The 13,427-nt window shown below is 38.4% G+C and overlaps 1 protein-coding gene across 2 annotated transcripts in view; it reads left to right on the forward strand.

The window, feature by feature from the left end:
• The first annotated feature begins 293 nt into the window (after positions 1–293).
• The window catches only part of ythdc2 (YTH domain containing 2), a 48,739-nt gene continuing 35,605 nt past the window's right edge, over positions 294–13,427 (forward strand). For both annotated transcript variants that reach the window (XM_081365684.1, XM_081365685.1), the window contains exons 1-9: positions 294–433; positions 1,372–1,522; positions 2,550–2,640; positions 2,989–3,185; positions 3,612–3,805; positions 8,472–8,638; positions 9,568–9,670; positions 11,985–12,141; positions 12,850–12,957. In XM_081365684.1, the coding sequence (XP_081221810.1) occupies positions 1,381–1,522; positions 2,550–2,640; positions 2,989–3,185; positions 3,612–3,805; positions 8,472–8,638; positions 9,568–9,670; positions 11,985–12,141; positions 12,850–12,957 (1,159 nt within the window). In that variant the 5' untranslated portion in view covers positions 294–433; positions 1,372–1,380. The remainder of the gene's footprint in view (positions 434–1,371; positions 1,523–2,549; positions 2,641–2,988; positions 3,186–3,611; positions 3,806–8,471; positions 8,639–9,567; positions 9,671–11,984; positions 12,142–12,849; positions 12,958–13,427) is intronic.

The following is a 13,427-nucleotide window of genomic DNA, read 5'->3' on the forward strand; positions in this document are numbered from 1 at the left end:
GGGATATCATGACATTTTTAATGTAGGCTATAAAAACATCTCTTATTCTGGACAACTTCATACTTTACCTACAAGAAAATATGTACATTGATCAAGAATGTCTTGAAACACGGGTATGTAGAAATGGAAAAATCTGTTATATGTATCATTCACCTCTGTTTGATGTTAAATGTCTGTTTATATCTCTGAAAGTTAATAAACATTTTTTTTAATAAACTCCGCTGATCTCCGCACAACATGTTGCTGCAGTGACGTCAGAGGAATGAGATGTAGATCTGTTGCGCATGCGCAGACGCAGCACAGTCCCAGTTTCGATTCTGTTCTACAGAAACGACTAATCCAAACACACCAGTGACTGACAGCCGAATCAAACCTTCTGGACTCTTAGAGCTTTCTGCTTTCACACTGTGTTCTCCTCAGAGGCTCAAAACACGTAAGATGTGCTGATTTTATTATTATTGTGCGGTGAATAAACAGTGAAGTGATGCTAGCGACGCTCGTGAAGCTCAATGAATGGACAGAATTCCTATAAACACAATATTAACCAGCATTTGAGTTAAAACACTGTATTCTCTTGCTTTTTGTGCTATTTGAGCAGGTGTCAGTGTGTTTATGATAGTGTTTTAGTGTTAAATAAGTCAGTTTAGCTGTAGCTGCTAACGCACTCCGAGTTTACATGGGAGTTTTTTGGAAACATCTTGACAATTTGTATGGTATTATATTTATATCTTCTGTTTGCTTGTACAAACTGTTTTTACTGGGATGAAGAATTAAATAAATAATAATACACAACAAAACTAACTAAACGAAATACAGTACTTTTATATTATTATATTATAATAAATGATTGCAGATATTCATTTATTCATCCAGCATAAACTGTGGAAAAGTTTAGAGGAAAAAGTGTGTAAAATATAAAATAAATAACAAAACAAAAAAGATTTCAATAAATAAATGAGTAATTAAACAAATTAAACGTGTGTGTATATAAATAGGCTATATTAGATTAAAATAAATGTAATAACTAACAAAAATAAGATATAAATAAATAAATAAATGAGTAATTAAACTTATAAAACTTAACAGAAACTAAATCTTTTCCAAATTAGCCTATATTTAAAACACATTTCGAATATTAATTTCTTAGATTTGGGTCTTTAACAAGAATAAACGATTGAAAACCCCTGATTTAGCAGACGCTTTCATCCAAAGACGAGGAATACAACAAGAGATTCTCCTTAAAGAGGCAATAAACACGAGATTATGAAGTCAGTCTTCTTCGCTTCGTAATCTTGTGAATATGTAATATTTATTGGCGTATAGTCACTGAGAGAATAATCCATAACTTTGGCTTTCTGTTCTTGCATGCAGGGAGAAGAAATGTCCCGTAAATCAGGCATGAACGCGTCGAAGCAGACGACCTCTCTGAAAGCTAAAGGACTCAAAGACATCAGGATTGATGAAGAGGTCAAAATCGCCGTGAACATCGCGCTGGAGAGGTTCCAGTACAGCGACGACAAAGGTTTGAGTTCGTTCGGCTAAAACAAGCTATTTTTTACGCTGAAAACCCTTCACCTAAATTGGTGGTTCCGTTCAAGTAAAGTTGCTAGTAAATCTCTGGTTATACTATGCTATTGGCAAATATTGGATTCAATCTTTTTGTCAACTTGTTTTCTTTCGATTAGCACAGGTTTTGTGTTTACATTTTTTGAGGCGATTAAGCTTAACTTTTTTTTAACTTAAAAAGTGCAAAAACACTAACTGAAGGTTATAGAGGAGTTTGGCCTAGTGAGGACGCCATATTTCCTAAAAATATAACCAAGTGGAAGCAAGTGAATAATGAATAGACGAGGGCCCAGGACAGAGCCCTGAGGAACACCGGTGGTGACTTTAGATCGGAAATGTTTAAGTTGAACAACCAGAGATATGTAATGAATTATTATTATTATATGACAGTAATCCCAACGGAAGCTAACCTGTCAATGAGTCATTATGTGAGATGGTATCAAAGAATCAAGAAGGACAAGTGGATTTAAAGAACCAGAATCAGCTGTTGGTTTTGTTGTTGTTTTATTATATTTATTATAAGTCCCCCTGTAGTCAATAATTTCATCCCTTAAAACTCATCTTTGATCAACAAAATGACATATTTTGAACGTTTTTTTGTCTTCATGCCTTAAAATATCTTGAATGTAACTCGACACCCTTGCCTCATTTAGTATGCGCGGTTCTATGAATATGCAAATGAGCCCCGCCTCCACTCACTCCCTCAGCTCAGAGATCCACTGGTTGACGATCACACGTTGATCTGATTGGTTACAAGGTAGTTTGTGACGTCAGAAACACCAGCGATTTCAAAGCGTGTTTTTGAGACTGTCTTTGGTTCACTGCAGTTTTAAGGAGGAAATACTCAGCAATGCTGTCGACTTATGAACTTACACATGGATTGTCTTAAAGCAGATTAAAAACACCACATAGACACATAAACTACATTAAACGCTGGATTTACACCACAGGGGGACTTTAACGTTTGTTGTTTTGTCTCATAGAGCTGGATTTCCCTTCTTCATTGACAAACTCTGAGAGAGCGTTCGTTCATCGGCTTGCTCAGTCGCTGGGCTACGTCTCCAAAAGCAGAGGGTAAGTCGACTCGCATATCAAACTAACTCATGCAGAACTGGCATTTATGTATTATTACACATGCAAGCTGGTGAACGAGCATTACTCCTAATGTTGGCAGACTTGACTACAAGGTTACTGATGATTACGACATCTCCTCTCTTCTCTGATGATGAGGGCGGGGCAACCTGTCACTCACATGAGATCAGCCAATAGCAAACCACAATCATCCAATCAACTCCCCTCAGACACAATCAAGCCCCGCCCACATTTGTTCTTGCCGTTTCACTCGGACATACACTGCCGTTCAAGAAGGACTTGACTGGAAGACTAGCACAACTTTGAGTCCTTCTGATCTGTTGTTTGCAGGAAAGGCTCGAGTCGATGTCTGACGGTGAGGAAGAAGGACGGCACGGAGTCGGCTCGGTCCATCATGACCTGTAGTCTCACACACAACTCCAAACACATGGTCCAGAACCTTCTGCAGAGGTTCCCCATCACCAGTAAAGAGCGCAGTGAGCTCCAGCCTCGCACCGAGAGAGCCGTCCTCGCCTCTCCCGACAGTGGTGAGTCTCTCCCGGTTACCACAGTTTAAAGGGGTGGTTGATTATGATTTGACTTTTCTAACTTTAGTTAGTGTGTAATGTTGCTGTTTGAGCATAAACAACATCTGCAAAGTTACAACGCTCAACGTTCAAAGCAAAGAAATTGCTTTTTAAGGACTACAACAAACGGCTGGTAGAGACTACACGACATTCTTCCTGGGTTAGTGACATCACAAACCCTAGAATTTACATAAACCCCGCCCCCGGAACGTGATTTATAGATTATCATGACAGAATATGCTAATCAATGACTAGAAGATAACTCCACATCAGCTTCATAAATCCATCAACTTACCATTCAGAAATGTCCATTCAGCTGCATTTATTTGATCAGAAAACTCTCTTGTTTCCCTGATATGATCTTCTCCCGCTGGTTCTTTCCTCTAGACGGTAAAAGCAGGACCAGCGGGCGTCTCAGTCACGGGATTCCTCAGGTTCCTCACATCCGAGGCCCGTCTGAACTGGACTGCTTCCGGAGATCGTTGCCCGTTTATGCGCGTCAGGAGGAGCTGGTCCAAACCATCAGGGAGAACCAGGTGGTGCTGGTCCTGGGGGAGACCGGGTCCGGCAAAACCACACAGGTCAGGACTGTAAAACACTTTTGAGGCATCAGAACCCTGACGGCAGCAGTATATTTTTTTTGTTCAGAGAAAATTTTTGTTTTTTTAGAATTTTTTTCTTCTTCATCGGAATGGTCTGAAACTTGGTAAAGGTTTTGGCTCTTGCTGTGTGAACACACACAATAATCATGGCCATGACTGGAACAGGTTTAATGGTCCTGATAACAATAGCCACACTTGAGCTCCTCGCGGTCAGAAATGACGCATTGGAAATGAATGAGAGACGAGTTTCCTCTAGTGGAAGCGTTTGGTACTGCAGCCGAACAACATCTCACTGAAAGACCAGCTTTGGAGATATCAGCCTCACATTTGAACACAACTTGTTTAGATTGTTTAGAAATATATATATTTCATATAACAATTGAAAATAGTATTTTTGCGCATTTTTCATAACGATAAACGTAAAATTCTGTATCTTTTTTTAAGTTCAAAGAGATCAAACTTCAGTCTGTCACTCTAAAGCATTCAAGATTTACCACAGTTTAAGTTGAACATTTAATTTTCAGGTCTATGCTCTAAAAGTAAATAAATGGATTATAAATACAGCATAAATATAATTTAGTACCATAAAATCCCCTAAAAATAAAAAATATTACATAAAATACATTATCGAAACTAAAATATAGTACATTCATTTCATTAAAAATAATAATAAATCTGTCATTTTTTACTGACACACGAAGAGCACCAGAGGTTTTAAAACTTAACCCTTTTACGACCGTATGACATTTTTTGTCCTTTTCAGTTTTTTTTTATTTTTATTAATTGTGCTTGTGTTAATACCAACTGCATACATTTTGGTGCATGTGTGTATTTTTATTGGAATTGTACTATTTTTGATTTGATTTGATTTATTTATGGATTGAAAGACATACATAATCCAAAGGATAACATGTAAAAGTGTAAACACTTATTTCCAACATGGTCCTTGGTGGTAAAACAATTCACACAAACAAAGACCTATTATAAGTCAAAGACAAAAACATTTACACAAATCATCCGGATTTCAACAACATCCTAAAAACAGGCAATCATAAATCACTCAGTGCTAGTTAAAAAGATCAGCTACTCTATTCCATAAAAGGGCCTTAACCTGGTATCTAAAAGTCCCTCTGGTATTTACCATTTTGAGGGAAATTGGCAAATTATTCCACAACATGATACCTGTATAAAAAAAAGAACTTCCAGCTGCATTGTTGACTCTGGGCACTTTACAAGAACGGATACTGGCCCTAGTATTATGGTAATGCTGTGTATGAACCATTTTTATATTGGACAGTAAATATTTGGGAGCAGAACCATTTATAACATTATACATATGATTCAGCTTTAACTGCTCCACTCTAACCTGTACTGGCAACAGACCTACTCTTTTAAAAGCATCTCTGCCAATATGAGTCCTAGGGGGTGCATTTAACAGGTAGCGGATAACATTATTTTGCATCACTTGCAGTCTGTTTTTAAGTTTAACTGATAATCCACAGTACCAAGCTGAGCATGCATAATCGAAATGACATTGAATCAACGATACAACCAGTAATTTCTTGATAGAAAAATCTAAAAGCCTTGTTCTGCGATACAAAAATTTCAATTTACCTGCACACTTGGATAGTATTTTGTCAGCAATAGATGAACAGGTTAATGACTGGTCTAATGTTAACCCCAAGTATGTAACACTTTTCTGAGACACTATTTCAGTGCCATTACATTTGATCTTAAGCAATTTTATTTTAGACAACTTTTTTTTTGTTCCAAATAAAATGGACTCAGTTTTTCCCAGATGTATTGAAAGCCTGTTGTCTATAAGCCACTTTCTGACACTATTTAATTCGTTACCCAGAGTCTTCTCAATCTCGCTGATGTCATCCCCAGAGACCAACAATGCAGAATCATCAGCATATAAAAGCAGCTTACATTTCACAGCAGCTGGCATATCATTAATATAAACTAAAAATAAAAGGGGGCCAAGGATTGAACCTTGAGGCACCCCACAAGTAATATCTCGAGAATCTGATATGGCCCCCGCAACATCACAAAATTGAGTTCTTCCAGTGAGGTAAGAGGTGAACCATTTCACCGCAGAATTTCTGAAGCCTATACTTTGCAGCTTTGATAATAAAATTGCATGATTTACAGTATCAAAGGCTTTTTGTAAATCAAGAAGAATCATACCCACATACTTTCCTTCATCAAAGTTTTGTCGAATATAATCACATAAATGAATAAGACAGGTTTCAGTCGAATATGCTGCTCTAAATCCAGACTGCAGTTCATATAGCAGATTATGTTTAACAAGGTACTCTTCCACCTGCTCATACACAAGACGCTCAAACACCTTTGATATTGCTGTCAGAATTGATACAGGCCTATAATTACCAACATCTAATCTACTATTTTTCTTAAAAAGGGGGACTACCCGGGCCCTTTTCATATCACATGGAAAAATACCCTGACTTAAAGACAAATTTATTATATGGGTGAGCACCCTAGAAATTACATTGGCACTATCGCGCAAAAATCTGGACGGAATAAGGTCCTGTCCAGTAGCTTTGTTAATTGACAAAGTGGATAGACACAATCTCACCCTTTCCTCTGAGACAGGATCAATTTCAAAAACATCAGAAGTGACATGTTTGGTTTTATAAAAGGAGTTTACAAATGATGGGCCATATCTACCTGACACCTTCGGCAGCTTATCGACCAGACTGGCAGCAACAGTTGTAAAAAAAGTATTAAAAACGCAAGCAACCTGCTGTTTGTCAGAAATCATTTTATCCTCAATAACTAACCCAATATTGCCAGACTTAGATTTTGATTTTCCTTTAACAGCCATATCAGTAAAAACTTTCCACAGCTTTTTAGGCTGATGTAAATTTGACGTAATAGCATCAGCATAAAATTCAGACTTTGTTTTCTGTACCTTGTAACTAGCCTGATTACGAAAATATATATATTTATCATAGTCACAAGACAAAGTTGACCTCTTAAACTTTCTGAACCATTTATCCCGTTGTCTAATAAGATCCAAAATGTCAGAAGTCATCCAAATTGCACTTCTCTGTTTAATTCTGGTTTCCTTCATTGGTGCAACATTATCAAGAGTTTCTAAAAAGTGCTGTTTAAACAAAGACCAGGCCCCATCAACATCATTGCTTCCGAAAACATCTGACCAATTCCTTCTAGAAAGCATTTCTTTAAATTCCCCAGCTGTATAATGTTTTGTACATCTATATCTAATTGAACTATGGCTGCCAGTCTTCAATAGTGATTTAGATATTTTACGAGTGCAATAGGTGACACTATGATCACTCAAAGCAATATCAAGGATGCCTGATTGAGAAATATTTTTATGTTCTGAAACTAATATTAAGTCTAATAGGGACTGACTGTTAGCAGACACTCTAGTAGGTTCAGCGATTAACTGTTTTAGGCCCGACACCTTGCAAAAAGTTAAAAGAGATTCTTTCAGGCTGCTCTTACTAGGCTGCAATACATTTGTGTTAAAATCCCCCATAGGAATACATTCGTTCTCCATACATACATTACTCTTATAGCAGACCATTTCAAGAAGTTCATAAAAATCTGTTTGCTTAGGGGGTCTATAACAAACACAAATGATAATGGGTTTAGTTTTAGGAAGCAATAGTTCAATCCATGCAGTCTCCAAACCTTCCACCTGTAGATCAGCCCGCGGGTTATATGACAAATCATTCCTTATAAATAGGCACACTCCTCCGTTTCTGTTCCGATCGTGCCTGTAAATGGAGTAATCCGCAAGCTCGACTTCAACATCCTGTATTTCACCTCTATTTCCTTTAAAAAATCTATTTTGCACTAGTTACACAAAATAGTTCCTCTCAGGACCTTAAGAGCAAATACTCAATTTATTCCTGTTTTCTGCTTATGCATAATTATAAAGCCAATTAGATCAATTATGCAGCTATAATTGTGTGGGTCTGTTGGTGTGGATGTCAGAGTGTCATTTGTACATGTATAATAAAAAATTGTGTGTGTGTGTGTGTGTGTGTGTGTGTGTGTGTGTGTGTGTGCGTGTGCGTGTGCTTGTATCTAATGGGGAAAATGTGGTCCTGCGCCCAAACAAACACTCACTGAAAGCTAATTTTTTGAGATATCAGCCTCATATTTGGAACAAGACTTGTTTAGATGTATGTCTTTGATTTTCTAGCAGGTTTAAAGTTCAAAATGTTTCATAAAATATATATTTTATATAAAATATTGTTAATAAAACATTTTCATAAACTTAAACCTCTATAAAAAAAAATTTTGGTTTCACTTTTTAAACTTTTTTTTACTTCAACAATAATCTGCCAAGAGTCCTCTTTAAAATGAGACCAAACTAAACTCCCAAGCTTCAAATCTTTATGACAGTTTTTTAACACAGACATTTTTGTCTTCTATGGACCTCTGTGTAACTTTTTTTAATTGACGCACAAGAGTTAATACTGCTATAGCCAGCTTAGCTTCCGATGTTATTAATTTTCTCCAGCCTTTGCCAAACGTATTTAGTCAGCTAGAGTGTAAACTTTTCTGGATTAAACACTCTTTCAGGCCTTCACATGAGAATAAATCGGTCTGAGCTTGACCCGCTTCTGTGTTCCTCTCCCAGATCCCCCAGTTCATCCTGGACGACTGCAGTGGGAATGGGATTCCCTGCCGGATCTTTTGCACTCAGCCCAGGAGATTAGCGACGATCGCGGTGGCGGAGCGTGTGGCGGCCGAGCGCGGCGAGAAGATCGGGCAGACCGTCGGCTATCAGATACGCCTGGAGAGCAGGTGAACAACTACACAACACTACACAACACTGCTGTTTTTCCCAAACTATCCATCTAAGTTAGGAGGAGTGTGTCACAAATCGTGCACTGCAAAAAATGCTTTTCTTACTTAGTATTTTTGTTTTGTTTCCAGTCCAAATATCTAAAAATTCTTAATTCAAGAAGCATTTACTGGAGAAGTAAAATGACATAAGAAATTCTATTTTGTTTTAAGATAAAAAGAAAGTCATTTAAGTAATTTTTTCTTAAAACAAGCAAAATTATCTGCCAATGGGGTAAGAAAAAAAATCTGAATTCGAATGGAAAACAAGAAAAAAAGAAAGCATTTTTTGCAGTGTAGAACCGCGAATACTAAATGAGGCAAGGATGTCGAGTTAATAATTATTTTTCATCAGGATTCTTTCTTAACAACTACTCAACACGGGTGTGTATGTGAAGTTTTGGCTCAAAATAACCCACAGATATTTTTTATAGCATGTTAAAACTGTCACTTTTTGGGTTTCACCGTTTTTGTGTTTGTCCCTTTAAATGCAAATGAGTTGCTGCTCCCGGCACAGGGGGGGCGGAGCTTCAAGAGCTTGTGTGTGTGTGTGTGTGTGTGTGTGTACAGTAACCAAGCATAAAGAGAAACGTATAAATCTTTAGATGCCTATAACTATTCTGAATGGCCACTAACATTACACGACTTGTGTGGTACGTCGATTCTTGCACCCAATGCAACAAGACGACATTTATGTACCAGAATCTGTGCTGGTTTATATTACCCGCCTCCAGTTCTCCCTTTGTTTTGCCTCCAGCTAATGCCGTGACGTAATTGTGACCCACAAAAAGGGTCTATAGGCGAATTGTTTGAGTACAATGACCTGAATCGTCTCGCTCTAAATGACTGCAAATGTGCTGATGCATTCTGGGACATGTGCCTCTCCTCAGAGTTTCTCCTAAGACCCTGTTGACGTTCTGCACGAGTGGAGTTCTGCTAAGGACGCTAATGGCCGGAGACGACGCGATGTCTATGGTCACGCACGTCATTGTGGTGAGACTGAGAGAATTTTTTCTTATGTAATATAATTTCTTATTGTTTTCTCTTGGTTTTAGGTAAAAAAAAAACGTTTCACGCTTGAATTGTTTAAAGTAGAGCTGCACGATATTAAAGAAAAATGCGATAACTCATTAAATAATTCGATATGTGATACGATAATGCTTAAAGTGTGTAAAATAAACTTAAATTATCTTTAAAATACCTTAAAATTATATAACCTACATACGCGTTTTACAATCTTTTCGTGACAGTAAAACATCCCTAAACTTCTGAAAGTGAGCATCAGTGTTTTACTGTATATAAGAAGTGTTATTTTAACATCAGTGTAAACCTCGGGGTTCAGGGGTCAGGTTATCCTACATTAGGGTTTTTTAACAACACAAACTGAATAATCAAATGTCAAAATATAACACTGCTTATTTTTCACTGTATGAATTACATATATCCTGATTCTAATTAAAGCTACAAAAGTTGCAGCCAAGCGAGTGAGTGATTTTTCTCTTAGTGTTTTCTAGTTTTTGCAAGCCGTTGTGATATATACATTTACGATATTTAGATAATTTCGATATATTGTGCAGCCCTAGTTTAAAGTTATAATGAAATGCTCACAAAATTTAAATTTTATTACAAGTATCCGATTCCCGACCTCGTATCCAATTCCCGACCTCATGTATACGATTCCCGACCTCAACTATTCGATTCCTGACCTCAATTATTCGATTCCCGACCTCAGGTATTCGATTCCCGACCTCAGGTATACGATTCCCGACCTCAAGTATACGATTCCCGACCTCAAGTATACGATTCCCGACCTCAAGTTTTCGATTCCCGACCTCATGTATACGATTCCCGACCTCAAGTATACGATTCCCGACCTCAAGTATTCGATTCCCGACCTCAAGTATTCGATTCCCGACCTCATGTATACGATTCCCGACCTCAAGTATACGATTCCCGACCTCAAGTATTCGATTCCCGACCTCAAGTATTCGATTCCTGACCTCAAGTATTCGATTCCCGACCTCAAGTATACGATTCCGACCTCAAGTTTTCGATTCCCGACCTCATGTATACGATTCCCGACCTCAAGTATTCGATTCCTGACCTCAAGTATCCGATTCCCGACCTCAAGTATCCGATTCCCGACCTCAAGTATCCGATTCCCGACCTCAAGTATCCGATTCCCGGCCTCAAGTATACGATTCCCGACCTCAAGTATTCGATTCCTGACCTCAAGTATTCGATTCCCGACCTCAAGTATACGATTCCGACCTCAAGTTTTCGATTCCCGACCTCATGTATACGATTCCGACCTCAAGTTTTCGATTCCCGACCTCATGTATACGATTCCCGACCTCAAGTATCCGATTCCCGACCTCAAGTATCCGATTCCCGACCTCAAGTATCCGATTCCCGGCCTCAAGTATACGATTCCCGACCTCAAGTATTCGATTCCCGACCTCAAGTATTCGATTCCCGACCTCAGGTATTTGATTCCCGACCTCAAGTATACGATTCCCGACCTCAAGTTTTCGATTCCCGACCTCATGTATCCGATTCCCGACCTCAAGTATACGATTCCCGACCTCAAGTATCCGATTCCCGGCCTCAAGTATTCTATTCCCGACCTCAAGTATTCTATTCCCGACCTCAAGTATCCGATTCCTGACCTCAAGTATCCGATTCCCGACCTCAAGTATCCGATTCCCGACCTCAAATATCCGATTCTCGACCTCAAGTATCCGATTCCCGACCTCAAGTATCCGATTCCCTACCTCAGGTATACGATTCCCGACCTCAAGTGTTCTATTCCCGACCTCAAGTGTTCTATTCCCGACCTCAAGTATCCGATTCCCGACCTCAAGTATCCGATTCCCGACCTCAAATATTCTATTCCCGACCTCAAGTATCTGATTCCCGACCTCAAGTATCCGATTCCCGACCTCAAGTATCCGATTCCCGACCTCAAGTATTCGATTCCCGACCTCAAGTATTCGATTCCCGACCTCAAGTATTCGATTCCCGACCTCAAGTATTCGATTCCCGACCTCAAGTATCCGATTCCCGACCTCTAGTATCCGATTCCCGACCTCTAGTATCCGATTCCCGACCTCTAGTATCCGATTCCCGACCTCTAGTATCCGATTCCCGACCTCTAGTATCCGATTCCCGACCTCAAGTATTCGATTCCCGACCTCATGTATACGATTCCCGACCTCAAGTATCCGATTCCCGACCTCAAGTATCCGATTCCCGACCTCAAGTATCCAATTCCCAACCCTAATCCTCATGATTCCTGCTCCGGTAGGACGAGGTGCACGAGAGAGACGGACTGACGGACTTCTTACTCACGAAGTTGAAGGACATGCTTCAGAAGATGCCGTCGCTAAAGCTAATCCTGTCTAGCGCCGCGCTGGACGTCAGTCTGTTCATCAGATACTTCGGCGCGTGTCCCGTTATTCACAGTAGGAAACACACTCACGGGTTTATTCAAAAATACACATACAGTCAAACCAAAATTTATTCAAACACCATTTCTCACATTATCACAGTTTATTCGCTATAGTTTAGAGAATGGTAGTAAAATATGAGCAGAACTCAGTTGATATTTGACTGGTTTTGTCCGTCCTTCTGTTAGACTGTCTCACACATGAATTATGTTGAATATCTGTCAGCTGTTAAATTTAACTACACAATTAGATAATACCAGTTTAGCTCAACCAGTGACCAAGCAATGCTTCATTGTGTTCAGTCTGTGTGTAAAAGAGCATTAGCAATTAAAGACAAAACACTTCAGCAAAACATGATCAGCTCAAAGTGTCCCAATCATTACTGGTCCCACATGTTTATAAATGTCACTGGTAGTCTCTGTATGAAGAATATTTGTGTATAATATCTCACAGTTTACTTTATTTTGCTCTCCTCACTTACAGAAATGAACTATAGTGTCCTGTACACACTAGTAGAAATTATATCTGGTGTCTGAATATTTTTTAGTTTGACTGTATATTAGTTCTATAATTTTCTTTATTTTAATTTATTACACTTCTGTGCCACCTCAATTAAAATGAATAACTTTAACTCTGATTGGAGCAGGACCCTGATAAACACCAAACATGATGTTAGTGTGATAATGCGATGTTCTGAATAATAAGGTTGAGTTTTCTTTGAAGTCGAAGGTTGTCCATACGAGGTCAAGCAACTCTTTCTGGAGGATATCCTGCGGACCACCGGATACACCAACAAAGACATGATCAAATACAAGAAGGAGGCGCAGAAAGGTGACGCTCAACTACAGCAGCGCTCAAACGCCTGAAAGAGGCTCTTCTGCTCAGCAAGGCTGCGTTTATTTGATCAAAAATACAGCAAAAATGTGAAATATTATTATAATTTAAAATAACTGTTGTCTATGTGAATATATAGTAAAGTGTAATTTATTCCTGTAAATGTTCAGCATCATTACTCCAGTCTTCAGTGTCACATGATCCTTCAGAAATCACTCTAATATGATGATTTGATGATCAAGAAACATTTATGATTATTATCAGTGTTGAAAGCAGTTATTTTTATGGAAACATTGATTCACTACCATTATGATATTTGGGGTCAGGAAGTTTTTTTTATTTAATTTTTTTTAAGAAATTGATACTTTTATTCATCAAGGATGCATTAAATTGATCAAAAGTGACAGTAAAGACATTTATAATGTTACAGAAGATTCTATTTCAAATAAATGCTGTTCTTTTGAACT

This window comes from Scardinius erythrophthalmus (assembly GCF_964197995.2).
Source record: "Scardinius erythrophthalmus genome assembly, chromosome: 5".
Taxonomy (NCBI): Eukaryota; Metazoa; Chordata; class Actinopteri; order Cypriniformes; family Leuciscidae; genus Scardinius; species Scardinius erythrophthalmus.